This window comes from Erpetoichthys calabaricus, chromosome 7 (genome assembly GCF_900747795.2).
Source record: "Erpetoichthys calabaricus chromosome 7, fErpCal1.3, whole genome shotgun sequence".
In the NCBI taxonomy this organism is placed as follows: Eukaryota; Metazoa; Chordata; class Cladistia; order Polypteriformes; family Polypteridae; genus Erpetoichthys; species Erpetoichthys calabaricus.
Window position 1 is genome coordinate 32,376,493 of NC_041400.2, and position 20,371 is coordinate 32,396,863.

At 38.2% G+C, this 20,371-nt stretch overlaps 1 protein-coding gene across 1 annotated transcript; it reads right to left on the bottom strand.

The window, feature by feature from the left end:
- Positions 1-971: 971 nt before the first annotated feature.
- nxnl2 (nucleoredoxin like 2) lies at positions 972-11,903 on the bottom strand. The gene is made up of 2 exons (XM_028792576.2): positions 11,247-11,903; positions 972-2,767 (listed from the first exon to the last, which is right to left on the bottom strand). The coding sequence occupies exons 1-2, from the start codon at positions 11,546-11,548 to the stop codon at positions 2,599-2,601; spliced, it is 471 nt and encodes a 156-aa protein (XP_028648409.1). The 5' UTR covers positions 11,549-11,903; the 3' UTR covers positions 972-2,598.
- Between the last annotated feature and the right edge of the window lie 8,468 nt (positions 11,904-20,371).

A 20,371-nucleotide genomic window follows, 5' to 3' on the forward strand; every position in this document is an offset into this window, starting at 1 on the left:
TGGTGCTCCTTCTTGTTTCCTCACACCAATTATGTTACAGTATAAAATTCAATATTTGATACACTTGCATACAGAGGAATGATGTGAAAACAGATGCAGCCATTTTACACTAATAAACTCTCTTCACATTTCTAGACTAGTACAGCTACAGTCAAACGTCATCTCTTTATGGAGAATTTCAGGTTTATTAACACAAAGTGATGATGTGATTTACTGTATTGGCCTTCTAAAAAGCACTAAAAAACAATTTTCACTTTTATCCTGCTTTCCTTTCCCTTTCAAAATACTCACCACATCCCAATGTCAAACTGTAATTAGACGTAATATGCACATAACTCAAGCATGCAGCATTTTAACACAATGGCAATGTGCAACATTTTAAATACTTTTTGTGTGCTAAATAACTCAAGAGTGCAGCTTAAATGAGTGGTTATGTGAGGGACCATGCAAGATCAGCTAAGAAAGACCATCTCCTCATTTCAGCATATACTAGATTTGAGTAGGGATAACTTTAGTTATCAAAATAGTATAAGCCATCAGTGACCCATGACAGAATAAGTTTAACGTGGCTGACTGCAACTCTAAAGCTCAACAGATAACTTAAGTTACTTTCTAGCTAGCTGGTATAAGACAATAACTTAGTTCAATTTAAATTGTTGTTTTTAAACTTCTATTTTTCTGTGACCCAGTAGTCCTCCAGCACTGGGGAACATGCTTACTAAATAACATTCCTGGTTGTTGCCTATTTCTGTAACATGGAGCAGAAAAGATGTAGTTTTAATAATTGACTCGGGTTCAAAACTGGGAATCATGGTTAGTTCTCTCTGTGAAAGTTAATACTTTACTTTTTAACATTTTACAATTGGAGATACACAAGCACACCCCCTCCCTCCCCTCCCCCAAAAAAGTACAATCTCAAACTGTAAACGGTCCTCAAGAAATATTGGCAATGTAAAATATAAGAGGTCACATAAGACTAATTGGTTTTATTTTATTGAATTACAATCATTAATCAATAAACCCACATTATGAAAGGTCAGTGATATTACTTACAGTATTTACTTTGGAAGATATGGAATACACTTTCTGAGCTGGACTGGCAAACCCATCTGCTGCTGGTTTGAGCCCACAATTACTGGGTTATGTACTGGATCCAGTCAACTGGGCAAACAAATTAAAAAAAAAAAACAAAAAAAAACCCCAGAGTCCAACACATTTCCCCACAGCACATTTACTTACTTCATTGCAAGAATTTACTTTATGTAGGTTTTTTTTTTCCCCTCTGGCATTAAGTAACATACTACAGACATTAACTCCATGGTCTTGGCCTAAAAATGTAAGATGGATGCATGACATGATTTTATGAACATCCATCTATTTATCTTTAAACCAACTTATCCAGTCCAGAATCCAGTTGCCTAACATAAAACGTTTGATGGGGTGATTTTACGTACACTTCTTTTTTTAATGTTATTGCATAGTCTGGAAGTAACTCAAAGGCAGATCTTTGCCACAGGTATACTGCACAATGGTGGGTGATTACAGGAGGAAACATTTCCTTAGTTATGTTTTACTAGATATTTAAAGCTGTTGAATTCAGCTTTCTTCCTTGCAGTGCTCCTTAAAGCAATACCTGAAGATTTAAGAAGTCATCTCCAATGTCTAAAGAAAGCTTAAATGGACTAGCCATAAAAAAGAAACATAATGATAAAATACTCCTCCAGAAATACTAAGAGTGACAGGTGTACAGAGTACAGTGAAATTCTTACTTGCATGTTTGACCAACATGTCACCATTCACTATAAACAAGAAAGGAGTAAAATGCTAAAATTATTTTTTTTATTAGAAAACAAATCAGCTTACTTCATGCACTCTTTATATACAGACAAAGATTCAGTAGCAGTTTTTATCCACAGGCCATAAGCTTCTTGTGCATACTGTGTATACTGAACTCAATGCAAGATATTGCGTTGATTGTCTTCTATCTTTCACTGCTATGCTATTGCCATTAGCCTGTGGTAGACGTGCAAGTATGAATTTCATTGTACTATGTACATGTGAGAATAAACTTGAAAGAAAGGTATGTTAAATAAAGTAAAAGCTAAACCCCTCTAGCCAAAAATAATTAACTACAGATTTCCTTTTGGCAAAGACAATAGACAGTCTGAACATGGCAAAAAGCCTTCACTTTTTATGCAAATATGTAAAGAATTATAAGTGGTTAATATTTAAAAGGACAGTCAAACATATAGTAATTCTGGAAGTTTTCTCAAACAGGGGACCATCTAAGCTACACTCTTTTACTTAGGAGGCCTTAATATATGCAGTATTCTCTAGCATGATGTTTACAGAGTTGTGACAGATAGCAAGATTAAGAAAATAGTGGATTTTTTTGTGTATTTTAGAGCTTTCGACGTCTCATAACAAATAAATACAAAATTAACTTTAAAATATAATTCTTACAATCCTTAATAAATAGCAAGATTAATAAAACTATACATCATATTAAATATTTGCATAGCAGTCTATTGTAATAAAATAAATGTTTTAAAACAAAACAAAAAAGTAAAAATTCCCGGCATTTATGTCTATAACATTTTAACCAGGAAAGTTTTGAAATATTTCTGCCACTTCCAACCAGTTTCTGAAACAGGCTAGTCCTTGTTCTCGGATTTGTTTTCGGCCTTTATCAGTGATGACCTCCCCATTCTCCTTCACGATGACCAGCTTTGGGAAGGCTGTGATGTTGTACCTCTTCTGCAAATCACTAGAAAATAAACACATTTGTAAAATTAATGTAGCAGACAGCATTATTTGACAATATGAATTTTGAAAATTTCTTCAAATCTCCTTTCAAAGGCATTATTAAGTAGTCATCTTTTTTATTTTATTGATATGGATTTAGCGCAGAACATATCTTGGCCTTAATAGTTAGTTCTCACATTACCATGCAAACAGCTTTGTGGCAAGAGTCTCTGTAACTCTCTGCCAACATCAGACCAACACTCTCGTACAAGGCGATGAGCAGCTATTTTTGTTGCAGTCCACAGCAAATGTTGTTTAAGATATAACTTCTTTTTAAAGAATCCAGAATCTTGTAAATAATGGCCTATTTGATTTTATGGTCCATGCCTGCCATCACAACATTTTTGGTACAGTAGTGCAATTTTTTTTTTTTTATATATAAAGTAGTTCTTCCCTCAGGGAAGAACTACTTTATATATAAAAAAAAAAAAAAATAACTTTGTGGCATAATAAAGTGTTGACTTCCTAATTTTCAGATTTTCTGCTAACTTATACAAACGTGTTCCAAGCAAATTAATTCTACAGTTATTTTTAATTGAAAAATGTGTACTTTGAGAATTGAGAAAACAAGTCATGGTCAATTATTTATAACTCTGAGGTAATGAAGATCAAAAACAAGCAGACACTGCAAACTTATTGCCACTCTTATTAATTTTAAAACACATAATCCAAACTGTGCTCCCATATACTTACGAAGGGACTATTTATAAATTAAATCCATTTAAGCTGAAACATAAGCCTCCTTTAAATGACATGCTTTAGAAGACTGATTGTTAATCCATACATCTGCAGGGGGTGAAGACTTCAGGTTAAATGTCTGCATATACCTTCAAATTTAAAAAAACGTATGTACATCATAAAGATGAGCATAATAAGCAAATTTACAATAAGCAGAAGGTGCAGTCTTAACTTACACACATTCCACAACACTCGCCTGGTACAGTCTGAATACAAATATTAAAGGCAACATCATTAATTCACTTATACATCAACCCCCCTATTCAATTATAATATTATGTGTGGCCAGGATCTACGTATATGAGTGGCATCAAGCAAAAGATAGGAAACAGTCATGAACAGATTTCAGGTTCATTGTAGGACAAATTCACTTGAATTGGAAAAATATTGTTATTAATCAAGCTAACCTGCATATCTCAAAGATGTGAATGAAATTCATAAATGCTACATGAACATATAGAGAAAAATCGGGAGTGGTCTCCCCTAAACCTTCTCGTATACTCAGATATGGGGATGGATATTCGAGGAGTAAACTGTAAGAAAATGATTTTTATATTATATACATTAAAGAACCATTAAAGACAAATCAAAACAAATTAATAATATATTGAACAAGTATTATAAAAGTAAAGTTGAATAAATTGGACTCTGCAGCTGCATGAATAAAAGGTAAAGTACCGCTTCTGGTTAATGGAAATAACCAAAGAATTGATAGAAACCTATGTTTCGTACCTAATACATGTATGCAAAATTTGACTGATCTAATTAAAAGCGTACTCAAGTTATTGTGTTTAAATACACACACACACACTTACTTCCAAAAATGGTATTTTTGGTCTCAGCGAGGTCTCGACATTGAATCTTTGGACGATTACAATAATTTCCCTATACTTTGTATAAAAGAAAGTAAAAAGCAAGCACAACAACATTTATTTATATAGCACATTTTCATACAAATAATGCAGCTCAAAGTGCTTTACATGATGAAAAAAGAGAAAAAAAGACAAAAATAATAAGAATTAAAATAAGGGAACACTAATTAACATAGAATAAAAGTAAGGTCCTGCTGTGATGTGAGATTTTACATATAACTTGATGAATATTTTGTATGTCTTTATTTGTAATTTAGGCATAGCAATGTAATTTAGTGTTTACCCCTCCCTTAGGAATGGGTCTGTTTGAATTTTACGACAGGATTTGGGGGATGTGTCTTAAAACCGTTTGCCGAGTGTTTCTTTGCTAAAGTCATTTCTACCCCTGCAAATGGGCTAAAGTGTACTTTAACATATGGTTTGGGGGCAGGTGTTAAGATGTTCTATTTCCCCCATTGGTCTGAAGTATGGCTGTTTGGAATTGGCTTGGTTCAGAAGCCTTTAAGTACTACGACGCCCTATTGGCTGTAGGGGTTGGACAGAAAATCTATATATTTACTTGTTTAACCTCACACTCTCTCTGTTACTAACCAACATCTGAAAGAAGCATCTATCTTGCTAACCTGTGATGATGAAGACAGCACAATGAAGAGCACAGCTCAGCAGCCATTTTGAACAGACATGTGGCTGAAAGCTGAGCACCAATGATGCCTTAACTAGAGACATTTAAGTAACCATAAGTCTGTGTGCCGCCTGAACTACATATCACCATTTAATTAGGTTGTATGGTTGCCAATATTCAAATGTACTTTGCATTTTGTTATTATTTCTGAATATTATCAATAATACATTATTTTATTATTTTATGTGTAACTTAACTTCTGCTTGTCTTTTTACTACATCTAATTGCCTGAGGTTATAGATATAGAAGGGAAGGTGGGGATAAGTTATATACAATAATACCTTATAAACAGTGGTAAGTCTGTGAGATTAGGCATTCTAAGGCTACATATTAATAATACAATAGGGGAAAGTAGAGCAATATATATTACTCTACCGAGACAAAACAGGTCCGATGGCCAGGGAGGACAGAAAAAACAAAAAAACTCCAGATGGCTGGAGAAAAAATAAAAAATCTGCAGGGGTTCCAGGCCACGAGACCGCCCAGCCCCCTCTAGGCATTCTACCTAACATAAATGATCAGTCCTCACTTTATGATGGCGGTCATGTGGACTTCTGGCCTTGTAAATCCATCAGTGTAGGGACATCACGGTGCTTTGATCAGGTGGTGGTGGCGCAGGTCGCCACCCCAGAAAACCGGAAAAAGAACAGAAAAGAAAGTAGGCTAAGAATTCCAGAAATATGAAGTTATAACGTAGCAGCCCTAACCACTGCATCAGGGTGCTAACCAAGACAACATCAGAACAGGAAATATTAGTAGAAGTTAAAGTATTTCAAATAATTATATGTTTCCTGATGAAACTAGACAAGGTAGCACAAAATGATGGTGGTACAATTTCTAGCGGTTTAAATCCAATTTGTTCTCTTTCTTTGGCTAGTTATTTGAACTTTCCTCTATCCAAAAGATGTGTGCATTGTGGCAGATTTATCATTGCCAGTTAACAAGAGTGAGTGCAAGCATGTAGCTTTACAATGCAATTTGTTATCTATACATATTAATAAAAGGCAAAGCCCTCACTGACTCACTGACTGACTGACTCATCACTAATTCTTGAACTTCCCGTGTAGGTGGAAGGCTGAAATTTGGCAGGCTCATTCCTTACAGCTTACTTACAAAAGTTAGGCAGGTTTCATTTCGAAATTCTACGCGTAATGGTCATAACTGGAACATGTTTTTTGTCCATATACTCTAATGGAGGAGGCGGAGTCACGTATCGCGTCATCACGCCTCCTACGTAATCACGTGAACTAAAAACAAGGAAGAGATTTACAGCACGAGTCAAACGCGGGAACGAAGGTAAATGACGTAAATTTTTGAGACAACATGTAGATCGGGGTAATTACATTCACGGCATTCGTAGTCTGATTCACAATCTGATTGTATGGGTGGTTACCTAGCAGGTAACGCTTATAGTTGGCCACCAAGTCAGGTCGAAGTGATCACTCGAGTGAAGGCAGCTTCACAAAAAAACAGATCCTTAACAAACTGTTATTAGTATATTTTCCCTCAATTTAAAAAAGGTTTTCTTCTTAATAAAAATTTAAAAGCGGTACTTCGCCGGTGCGAAGCGCGTGGATTTGACCGACTGACACATACAGACATATTCATGAGTGCAGGTACTTCGGAAAGAAAGCACCGTGTAAACCTAAAGTTTAAATTAAGTTCATAGACCTACAAAAGGTTGCCATTCATTTGAGGCAAGATTGCTTTTCTTCTGTACAACTATACGTTGCATTCTCAAGAGTGTGCTTGCACGGCTTCGGATATATGTATGTATGTCTATATATAAATATGTAAGCTTATAAGTACTGCCTTACTTCTCTTTAAGAAAGGAAGATGTAATGATACTTGATTTAAACGATTCCATGTCTTCCTGGGTTTGCTTAGCTTATTGTCAATATCTTTACACCTTTTTTTAAGACTTATTGACTGAAACGGGCTTTCACGAAAAAAAGTTAGGGCTTTGCTACAGGTTACACCCTCCTAAAGTTAAGCAAATAAAAATAAAATATACATTTCTGTTTTATTTAAACCTTTTAAGTTCGTATGCATAGCCCCATTTGGCTGTTTAATTTTTTTTTTTCTTTCTTCAGTAACATTTAATCTCCTTAAAGAAAAAGAACATATCCATTTTACTTTTTTTGTATCTCTTTAGTAATATTTTAGTGTACAGTAAAAGGATAACCAGTATTTAAACCTTTTATGTTACTTTATAAATTTATTTTACACAATGTTGAAAAATTAATAAGAAAGCTACATATTTTGGCAGCTGCTGCTTTAATTTTCAATGAAATGAAAAAAGCTCTCCAAGAGAAAACGTCAATGAAGAAGAAACAGTTTGCACTATCTAAAAATGAGAAACCCTCATTTATAAAAGTTTGCTGCAGATGACTTAACTGAAAATAAATGAATAGTTCCTATGTGTATAATACATATTTATCTATTTTACTTATGCCTTTATTCCAGCAACTTGCAACATCTGAGGTACAATTTGTTACATTACTTTTGTTTTTTGCAGCACAGGCAGGTGAAGTGACTTCCTCAGGGTCACACAGTGGTGTCAGTACCAGAATTTGAACTGACAAGCTCCGGGTTTACTGAAATATTACTGAAGAAAGAAAAAAAAATGAAAACGGGCAAATAGGGCTATGCATACAAATGTCCATCCATCCATTATCCAAATCGCTATATCCTAAATACAGGAGCCAATAAGTAGATATGTATATATACAGTATATTATATATATATAATGTGAATGTATGTATGTATATATGTATGTCTAAATATATATATGTAGATATGTAAATTTGTATATGTATATATATATATATATATATATATATATGTATATGTGGATGTGTATATGTATATATATGTATATGTAGATGTGTATATGTAGATATGTATATGTATATATATATATATATATATAGTTACATAACCTCTTTAACACACTACTTCTCCGCTGCGAAGCGCAGGTATTTTGCTATATATATATATATATATATATATATATATATATATGACAGCAACACTCATAACAATGACAACACAATTACATATATATATATGTAGATATGTGTATATATGTAGATATGTAAATATTTATGTATATATATATATGTGTCTGTGTGTGTATATATATATATATATGTATGTGTGTGTGTGTGTATGTATATATATGTGTGTGTTTATGTATGTGTGTATATATATATATATATATATATATATATATATGTATATGTATATATATATATGTAGATATCAGTATATGTAGATATGTATATATATGTATATTTATATATATGTTTATGTGTGTGTGTGTGTGTGTGTATATTATATATATATATATATATAAAAAAAGACAGCAACACTCATAACAATGACAACACAATTACATTGACAATCATGTTACGTTATTTTTAAAATGTTTCCTTTTTTTCATAACCTCTTTAACACACTACTTCTCCGCTGCGAAGCGCGGGTATTTTGCTATATATGTGCATATGTATATATATATGTGTATATATATATGTAGATATGTATATATATATGTACATATGTATATATATGTAGATGTGTAAATTTGTATATGTATATATATGTATATGTGGATGTGTATATGTATGTATATATATGTATATGTAGATATGTATATATATGTTTACGTAACCTCTTTAACACACTACTTCTCCACTGCGAAGCGCGGGTATTTTGCTAGTTCATTACATATATGTAATGTGAAATAGTTACAGTTGAATGTGTTACAGCCTGCTCTTCTCCCCACTCTTACACTTCAGACTTAAATAAATTCATCTACTGCATGGTGCAGTTTTTAAACACAGATACTTCACAGATCTACCACCCTGGGTTCAAATGCTGGACTGGTTATTGTCCAGATGGAGGAGCCGTGTTCTCTTCATGTGTGTGTGTTTTTTTTTTTTTTTAGTTTACAGGTACTCCAGTTTACCTTCAACATCCCAAACATATCCATTAGGCTAACTGATGATTCTCAGCTGGCCAGAGCTGAAGTCTGTAAGAGAATGGCATCCCACTCTGCTTGTTCTTGTTTTGTAACTGATACTACAGGAATAGGCTCCAGACTCTCATAACCTTCAACTGGATTAGGAATGTCAGAAAATGTTATTGACACCACCCCGCTTTCCTTAATGGGGAAATTAAAAGCCCATGAAGAGGAAAGCATTGGTAACTTCATCATTTACTACATACAGGAAAACTTTTAGTGATAGTTTCAGTTTCTAGCCCATTTACTGTCTGAGAGGTGTTGCACATTTTTTCCTGGCACTTTAGTTTCTTTTCACATTTCAAAGCCATACATAACACTCTCAACCACCACCTAAACCAACTGTCTTGGCAACATCAGGTACAAGGCAGAAGTCAATCCTGGAAAAGGCACCAATCTATCACAATAAAAGAAATACACCAGCTTTACATAAGAAATTGTGTTTGTAAATCAATTTTTTTTTAAAAAAAAAAGGAATGAAAAAAAAAAAAAAAAAAATTTTTTTGCAACTTAGTACTGCAGCATCTACACCAGGTCACATAATTAATTACATTAGAAAAGTGATACGCGTGCATATCAATACACGACTGTGGAGGAGAAATTAATTCCATGTGAAATACTCCCTTAATTTGGGCATCCACCTAAAGGGAAACCCTACCCAAACTCATCAAGTCTGCCTTGCTGCGCGAGTTGCATGTATTAAGAAAATCCAAAGTACTAGATAATTCTGCACAGCACTACTAAAGAGTTGCACAATAGAGAGGAAAGAAACAACATCTTCTAATCTTTAACACTGTGTACTGATTAGGTATGAAAACACTTCTTAATTTTGTGTAACTAAAAGAGAACCAAATTGCACTGCAATCAAAAATAAAATTATGCAAATGATTAAAAAGCACATTTTGAAACACAAATGATGCAAAGATGTGTAAGAAATTATGTCAGCTTCAATAACTTGCATAGTTTGTTTGCATAGTTTCTCAGCAGGCACATATCAATTATGGAGAATCCACTACATCCACTAAACAGTGTCATCTCCAGACAGAAGAGCAGCTTCAGCGACAGACTGCTGTCACTGTCCTGCTCCACTGACAGACTGAGATCATCGTTCCTCCCCCAAACTTTGCGACTCTTCAATTCCACCCGGGGGGAACAAAGTTATTGTCTGTTTTTACCTGCATTGTTATCAATCTTTAATTTAATATTGTTTTTTTGTATCAGTATGCTGCTGATGGAGTATGTGAATTTGATTAATAAAGTATCTATCTAGTTTGGGAATCCATCATAATGTATTGATACTCAATTAACAAGGGCAAGAAACTGCAATGTTTTGGTTTACATGGGCAGGTGTGAATGTCACATTTTTAGTATAACCAATGAATGTAAGAGACAGAAAAAAAAAAAAAAAAATCACATTTTATTTTTATTTCAGCACAATGACTACCATTTGTTAAAGTCTGCTACTTTGATAGACACTTTAAAACTAAAATGAAAAAAAGATACAATGGGGAAGCAATATGGACACTAACCAAAATTACTCATCCTATGTATAACACACCCACATTTACAGTATATTTTATGCATAAACATTTGCAATTGTGTGTATGCGTGTATCCACACTCCACTATCGGCCTACCAAGATTCATCAATCTCTTGTGCTCCTCTTTAGTGGTTACCTGAAGAAGCAACAAGCAATGTGAATCTAGTAATATTTTTAATGAAAAGCTTATTTGACCTATGTATGCATTTTAAATATTTATAACAATACTTTACATTTTTAGGATAGTATTTTAGGGTGAAAAACATGGGACTGAACCCTGGTGAAATCTACTCATTATAAGTTATCTTTATCTACAGAAATAAAACATGATTTGAAACAAATTAGGTATTTCTCCGTGAGCAGATAAGTTGAACATCAGCGAAGAAGTTACACCTTCCAAATCCCCTTTTCTCTGAAGAATTTGGTGGAGGCTGTGAGAAGCTGAAGATGGGTCCATAGGTTCCCCCCCTGTCACCTCACCTCTGTATAAAAAGTTACGCCAGTTTGAATGACGTTTGTGAGGTTTGTTAAAGGTGACCCCCCCAAAAAAAAACAAAAAAGAGGGAGAAAAGTTTCTTCACTCACTTTTTAAAAGGATCATTCCAGGGCAGTGCTAGCCAGTCTCCATGCATCTCGTGCATATACTCCACCATGTCTTCGGGATTCTTATCCGCCGAGATGAACACAATCTCAAACTGGGCAGGAGGATCAGACTCTTCCACCAGTTCCGTGTAGAAGTCGCACAGAATTGGCGTGAAATCTCTGCAAGGAGGACACCAGCCGGCGGAGAAATAAAGACCAACCACTTTGTTTCGCAGAGCATCTTCAGGGTCTACTATATCCCCGTCCTTATTGAAAAGCGATCGGCCAGAGAAAATCTCCACCATAGTGCAGTATTGAAGTGAAATTAAAGAGTGAGATATTCTCCGGTCTGTTTACTGGTTTATGATACAACAGGTTGCAGATTCGCCCTGCGACCTAAACACTCGCACTTAACATAACACAAGATAAAGTTCGCCGAACTACTACTTCCAGACGCTAATCTAAACTTGTCTTCCTGCTCATGAGCTTCAACGCTAACTGACTCACCGCGCTTCAGTGAGTGATTTCATTGCAGAAAACCTTTGTTCTGGATTAAAGACTAAAACCTGTTAATTGATCTGCTCAGCTAAAAGCTCAATGACGCCCAAACTATTTTTCCAAGTGAAGCCGCCAAACAGCGCGGAGAACAGACTTAAATCCGAAGGAAAAGAGCTGCCACATTATCCAATCAGTCTCGTCGCAGAAATCATGGAGGCGGGAATCTTTTCCGCAATGCATGTTGGTAATTGTAGTTCAATTCGTAGTGGCGTGGTGACGTCGGCGTGAGCGCCATAACAGTTTAATGTAAATTCATAATTGTGAAACAGAACTGACATATGTGGTTCCACCTTTTGATCCTAATGACGTGCAATATCGAAATATTTTGCAATATGGTTAAATCTCGAAGAAAAGTAGTTCTGTCAGTATGAAGTGTATATGCAAAGAAACTTAACGGCTGTCACTTAAGCTTGTTTCTGTCTTACGATGCCCTGGAGGCTTTTAAAGGCAGGTCCTATTGTTTTCTTATTCCTTGAACGGAATAGTCTATATTTATTTATTAACATTCAGTAGAATACAGATGTACATTTTGTTACCTTAAACTGCATTAATTCTTTTTGCATCAGCGTTAACGGCGGTTTTATATAGTCTGCATTTAAGAGTGTCACCATTAAGGTAAGGTCACCAGTTCTGGTAGTGTTTAGATTGGCAGTTGTAGTTGTCATCAACGCCTGTGCAGTGCAGTCTTGCAGTGTTCACATTTTAAAGGCTATTTATAAAACTACATAAATATAAAGACATTTAACTTACTAACATAATGCATTCTTCTGGACCAGATTTCACGGTTCTCTCAGAGAACTTTTGCAGCAATTAAGAGTAAAGTGGGCTTTATTGTCATACCATCTACACAAATACATACCTTGTACATTATACAATGGTATGAAATTAGGTTTCCCAGGGCCACAGAGTAATATTTAGAAAATTGACATAACAATATAATACAGAGGGATGGGTAATTTTGCATAAGGTAATACAGAACGAGGAACATCATCTGTACAATTCAACATCATATTGACAAATAACAATCTGTGATGATAGGAGATGCACAAAAGACAAGGAATGCAGTACAGTACAGTACTTCAATAGCCTATGATAAAGCGGCACATGCATAGAAAGGGTAACATTTTGTTCAGGAGCCTGACTGCCTGTGTGAAGAAGTTATTGTTCCGTCTGGCAGTGTTGGTCTCTAATACCTTTTGCCGGATGAAAGCTGGGCAAAGAGATAGTGGGAGAGATCCCTCACAATGCTGGAGAGCTAATGGATGCAGTACGTTGTGAGCATGTCTGTGATGAATGGGAGAGAAGTCCCAATGATGGTCTCTGCAGTTCACACTATTCAATGTGTAGACTTGCGATCAGACACATCATAGTTCCTATAAAAAAACAGTAATGCAACTGTAAGTATGCTTTGAATGGTGCCACTATAGAATGTAGTGTGGAGTTGCTGCTGTGCCTTTTTGGTTAAGGAGGTACTGATATATGGCCCTGTCATGGTCTTTTTCATCATCAATGCTGATAAGACCCACTATTGTTGTGTCATTAACAAACTTGATAATGATGTTGGAGCTGTATATTGCAGTACAGTCATGAGTTACCAAGGTGAACAGATGTGGACTGAGCATGAAACTCTGGGGGGCTCCAATGCTCAGGTTATAGTGCTGGAGATGTTACTGCCTTCGCGGAATGTCCGTGGTCTTTTTTTTTTTTTCTAACCATGAGGCCCAAAATCAAGTGTCAGCCTTCCTGTCAGGCTCTGAGGTGTTCTTGATCATTGTCTTCCCTGCACATCCTATGAAGACACGAAGCATCTCTGTAACAGTCTGGGGAAAAAAAACTTTTCTATCTTTACTCACAACAGTCAATGCTTATCTCAGAAGCCTGTCTGTCCAGCTCATTACCTTTGATCAATACAAATTGTGCCAGAATGTACTAGGGCTGTAATGGAGACTTACAAATTCATTATATTCAATGGCTGTTTACCCTAGCTCATTAAGCCCATCCATTCCTAAACACACTTCATCTGGATCAGGATGGCAGTTAGCTAGAGCCTATTGGGTAGCAACGACATGCACAAAATAGAAATCAGACCAAAGAACACTCAATTTTAAAGCAAGCAATAGACCTGGCAGCATACCATATAACCAAGAGGAAACAATAGTCACAGGACAAACCTGCTAGATCAGAGGGGTAATATGCAAACTTCACATAGATGACAGCCCCTCTGGGAATTAAACCAGGGCTCAGGAGCCGGTAGGTAGGTAACAGCTGTGCCTGCTACTGAATCATCCTTGGTAAGTCTCCAAAATCCAATCACTAAGTCTTACTAAGCCAAAGATTGTATTCCACTCTCTTCCATTTGTCAGGTAGACACATTTTGTCAAAACATAGAATGAATGCTGCTGTTATACTGTTACTGTGGCCTACCTAAACCTTCGCGATTACACTGTAAAAGACAATCCTTGTTAGTTAATGTTAAATTCACCTAAGTGCTTAATTATAATGGAATGTAAGTTTTACATAGCTACACAGATAATGGACGATTCTGTTTCATCACCTGCCACAGGAGTGTCCAGCTCCGAACATGGAGAGCCACAGTGGCTGCAGGTTTTCCTTCCTGTCACTTTCTTAATCAGTGACCAATTTATGCTGTTAATTGCCTTCTTTTTCCTTTATTTTAATTGCCTTTGTTTTTTAATGCTCGGTCCTCTGAATTGCTTTTTTTCCCCCTTAAATGGAAGCCAAACAAAAATAAGATGTGAAGTGAGCCAACAGAAGACTAGTTAAGTCAGAGGCCTCCAACTCCAGCCAGTTTCTTAATTAGAAGCTGATTCTTAGTGTTAATTGTGCCCAATTTTTAATTCAATGGCTTGTTGGTGCTCTCATTCGACCACAGCAGAAAGCACCATCAAAATGTTTTATGAACCTTCACCTGTCTTTATTTTCTTATATTGTATGATGAACAGGTTAGCTGGTCACGTGTTGGCTCACTTTGTATCATTATTGGTTGGTTGCTAATCCTTCTTTAATAAAACCCCTGTGTGCGTCCAGGGGTCAGGGGTGTCCGTGTGTGTGTGTCTTCTGGTGAAGTGCGTATGCGCGGGGCTGGGCTGCACTGCGAATCGCACCATGCCCCGCGCATGCACACAGCACCGTGGACGTACACACACTGGAAGCTGGGCACACAGTGAATGGCCTAGCCGCGGCCACGCATGATAAGCAAATAAAGGACATCATTGCTTGGGAGAGTGCTGATTGGGTAGTCGCGGCCGTGCACATAAAATCCATTGCTGGGGAGACGGCACACATGCAATAATCGGCTGCACGCCAGCACAGATTAAAATACTTGCTGGGGAACTGCACAGTACTTGCTGGAGAGACGCCACAGGCACGATTATCAGCTGCACGCCACACATTGCATCACTTGCTGGGGAGACTTTGCTGATTGCCCACTGTTGTGACAGAAAATTAAATGCATATTACGGACATCAAAGCCAGTATTACTGTCAGAGAAAATTACAGGCATTTTACGGAAATATAAACCAGTATTACTGTGAGAGAAAATTAAAGGCACACAATACAGTGACGCATATTACAGCCACATAAAAGCCAGTATTACTGTAAGAGAAAATATTACGGACGTACAAGCCTATATTACTGTGACTATCTACTAACAACATGCCACCCAAAAAAAAAGGACATGTCAAGTAGGACAAAAGACACAGACGATCAAATCCTATATATGCAACATCTCCTGGAAGAACGGTCAGCTCAGCAAGTAAACATCAACAAAAGAAAGGATGAAAGACAAAGAAAAATACGAGCAAATAGATCGATTTAAGAAAAAGAAAATGAGCGTCAGAAAAACGATAAAAGAGAAAGACTCAGAAGAGCAAATGGATCTATAGAAGAACAGGAAAATGAGCGTAAAAAAATTCTCAAAGAGAAAGACAAAGACGAGCAAATACATCCATTATAGAAGAGGAAAATGAGCATCAGAAAAATGCCAAAACACACAGAGCTAAGAGAGCAAGTCTTACTGCGGATGAACGAAAATCACTGCGTCAGAAACAAGCTAAAATAAAGAGAGGCTGGATAAGAGATCTTCAAACAGACACAACACATCAATCAACAGCCACAGAGGAGAGGATAAATGTAATAATTATACTTACTGTATTGTCATATACGTTTCTATTTTATTTTTATTATTATTTTATTTTAGTCTTCTTGCAAAAATATTTTTGACAAAAAAAAATTAAGACAAAAAAACAGAATGAGGTCAAGGTCCCTTGCCATTTAATATAGACTGTTACTACTAATGTTTATGCACTACTGTTCTAGCGCCCGTTATTGTAACGGGCTTAATGTCTAGTTATGAAATAAAAGAAACAAAGTGTCTAAACAGCAGCTCATTTAAAATTAAAGCAAAATAAGTGAATTAGAAGAAAGAAACTGATCATTAATTAAAAAAATACAGTAAAAAAAAAAAACCTGCAGACACTGCGGCCCTCCAGGATCTAAGTTTGCCCCCTCATTACCCTAGTATGTTAATGGAACATTCTTAATATTCTGCTGCATTTTTAATGGAACATTACAGATAAGACTAGAATGAATTTGCAAAGGGAAAGGTACAGAGGCATATAGTTTTCTGACCGTAAACGTAAACTTAAATGTACCATCCATCCATCCATCCATTGTCTCCCGCTTATCCGAGGTCGGGTCGCGGGGGCAGCAGCTTGAGCAGAGATGCCCAGACTTCACTCTCCCCGGCCACTTCTTCTAGCTCTTCCGGGAGAATCCCAAGGCGTTCCCAGGCCAGTCGAGAGACATAGTCCCTCCAGCGTGTCCTGGGTCTTCCCCGGGGCCTCCTCCCGGTTGGACGTGCCCGGAACACCTCACCAGGGAGGCGTCCAGGAGGCATCCTGATCAGATGCCCGAGCCACCTCATCTGACTCCTCTCGATGCGGAGGAGCAGCGGCTCTACTCTGAGCCCCTCCCAGATGACTGAGCTTCTCACCCTATCTTTAAGGGAAAGCCCAGACACCCTGCGGAGGAAACTCATTTCAGCCGCTTGTATTCGCGATCTCGTTCTTTCGGTCACTACCCATAGCTCATGACCATAGGTGAGGGTAGGAACATAGATCGACTGGTAAATTGAGAGCTTCGCCTTGCGGCTCAGCTCCTTTTTCACCACGACAGACCGATGCAACGCCCGCATTACTGCGGATGCCGCACCGATCCGCCTGTCGATCTCACGCTCCATTCTTCCCTCACTCGTGAACAAGACCCCGAGATACTTGAACTCCTCCACTTGGGGCAGGATCTCGCTACCAACCCTGAGAGGGCACTCCACCCTTTTCCGGTTGAGGACCATGGTCTCGGATTTGGAGGTGCTGATTCTCATCCCAGCCGCTTCACACTCGGCTGCGAACCGATCCAGAGAGAGCTGAAGATCACGGCCTGATGAAGCAAACAGGACAACATCATCTGCAAAAAGCAGTGACCCAATCCTGAGCCCACCAAACCGGACCCCCTCAACACCCTGGCTGCGCCTAGAAATTCTGTCCATAAAAGTTATGAACAGAATCGGTGACAAAGGGCAGCCCTGGCGGAGTCCAACTCTCACTGGAAACGGGTTCGACTTACTGCCGGCAATGCGGACCAAGCTCTGGCACTGATCGTACAGGGACTGAACAGCCCTTATCAGGGGGGCCGGTACCCCATACTCTCGGAGTACCCCCCACAGGATTCCCCGAGGGACACGGTCGAATGCCTTTTCTAAGTCCACAAAACACATGTAGACTGGTTGGGCAAACTCCCATGCACCCTCCAGGACCCTGCTAAGGGTATAGAGCTGGTCCACTGTTCCGCGACCAGGACGAAAACCACACTGTTCCTCCTGAATCCGAGGCTCGACTATCCGACGGACCCTCCTCTCCAGGACCCCTGAATAGACTTTTCCAGGGAGGCTGAGGAGTGTGATCCCTCTGTAGTTGGAACACACCCTCCGATCCCCCTTCTTAAAGAGGGGGACCACCATCCCGGTCTGCCAATCCAGAGGCACTGTCCCTGATGTCCATGCGATGTTGCAGAGGCGTGTCAGCCAAGACAGTCCTACAACATCCAGAGCCTTGAGGAACTCCGGGCGTATCTCATCCACCCCCGGGGCCCTGCCACCAAGGAGTTTTTTGACCACCTCGGTGACCTCAGTCCCAGAGATGGGGGAGCCCACCTCTGAGTCCCCAGGCTCTGCTTCCTCATTGGAAGGCATGTTAATGGGATTGAGGAGGTCTTCGAAGTATTCCCCCCACCGACCCACAACGTCCCGAGTCGAGGTCAGCAGCGCACCATCCCCACCATATACAGTGTTGACACTGCACTGCTTCCCCTTCCTGAGACGCCGGATGGTGGACCAGAATCTCCTCGAAGCCGTCCAAAAGTCATTCTCCATGGCCTCCCCAAACTCCTCCCACGCCCGAGTTTTTGCCTCAGCAACCACCAAAGCCGCATTCCGCTTGGCCTGCCGGTACCTATCAGCTGCCTCCGGGGGTCCCACAGGACAAAAGGGTCCTGTAGGACTCCTTCTTCAGCTTGACGGCATCCTTCACCGCCGGTGTCCACCAGCGGGTTCGGGGATTGCCGCCACGACAGGCACCGACCACCTTACGGCCACAACTCCGGTCAGCTGCCTCAACAATAGAGGCACGGAACATGGCCCATTCGGACTCAATGTCCCCCACCTCCCTCGGGATGTGGTCGAAGTTCTGCCGGAGGTGGGAGTTGAAGCTACTTCTGACAGGGGGCTCTGCCAGACGTTCCCAGCAGACCCTCACAACACGTTTGGGCCTACCACGCCTGACCGGCATCCTCCCCCACCATCGAAGCCAACTCACCACCAGGTGGTGATCAGTTGACAGCTCCGCCCCTCTCTTCACCCGAGTGTCCAAGACATGTGGCCGCAAGTCCTTAAATGTACACATATATATTAATGTACACCGATGTATGTCATGCTATACAGAAACTTAAAGAAATGTAGAGAAGATTTAAGCCTTCAACAAAAATATCCTAAGCAAGACATTTTATTTTTTGTGTGTAGATTAGCAACATTTCTCTTCCATTTTTGTGTGAACCATTTTACTTTGAATTAAGTAAAACTTTCTAGGCAAAAACATTTGGACTGTGGAATTTTAATGTGTGTCATACTCAATGTCAGAACCTTTCCACTAGCTGAAGAATTTTGGAAATGCTGAAAAATGCAGCTACATCCATAAAGCGAAGAAAGGTTTACTTTATTATAAACTTGTATGTGAAAACATCTCCAATCATTTTCAATAATTAACACACATCAGTGTTTCCAAGATATTTACTTAGAGCTGCATCAGATATTGTTATTTCTATTTTACTTTTGTTTTAAATTACAATGGACAAGGCTTGCAGAAGCTCTTTGAATTGCGATGCTATGGCTCAACAGGTTTTTAACATTTTTGGTTTATTGCTGCCCTCTTGTGGGACTTAATGTATCCACTGCACAGTTTTATCTTGGTGAGTGGCCTTTTCCAAGTTCTTTCCCAGTTGATGCTGTGTAGTTCTGTAGCTGAAGTGCCTTGTATGAAAATGTGCTATATAAATAAATGTTGTTGTTGTAACAAGTATGGTGTCACGCTTACAGAGTAAAAGTGAAATTCTAATTGCAGTTCTGATTAAAAACAATTACAATTCTTAGTTGAGTGGTGTGTTTTTTGTTTCTCAGGTTTATTCTAAGGCACACCGTATTCAAAACCCACTTCCAAATATTTTATGGCACAGTAATTCTTATGCTGGTGAAGTCATGTAATCATGCACATTCTTAATTCCTTTGTAAAGTTTATATTCTGCATAAGTAAAATGGCACACACACATTTATTCTGATGCCCTGGTTCATGCGAGTCATTCTGCAGACCTAAATGTTAAAACAAATTGCTTTACATATGTGAGAAAAATGGAAGTGGGACAGAAGATTATAATGTATGGTTTAATTAGAAACCTGTGCAAAGTACCCCAAGCCTATACTCAAAGAGTGCTATACAAAAATAAACTGAAACGTTTAATTAAATTCTGTTACCTCAAGCAGAACAAATAAGTAGAAAGAGCTGAAATTAGTGAGCTTTTTAAACATTAGTTTGGAGGAAAAAAAAAGTTTGTAAAGGAAAGACTAAGGCACATACCAGTCATCACTCACACCAAGTAACCTGAATGGCATGTGAAGTGAAAGGAGAAAGAAATCAAGAGGCGGTCTCAAAAGCAGTTCTTCAGAACAAGTTATTTATTGTGAAATTTGTTTTCAACAGTATGAACATAGTGACCAATTTTTTAGGTTCACCTGCCTTGGAGTGTGTTAATCCCTTGTTTGCTTTTAGTAGTCTGAATTTGTTGTTGTGAGGACTCAGTAAGGTGTCAAAAGTGCAGAGCAGGTATGCAGGCCAGTGCCACTTGTAATGTGGCCCATCCTAATTGTATTTCTATTCCAAACAGATTGTCCCAATGCAAAAGATTATTTAGATTGAGATCTGCAATTGAAGCAGTCAGTGCATTAT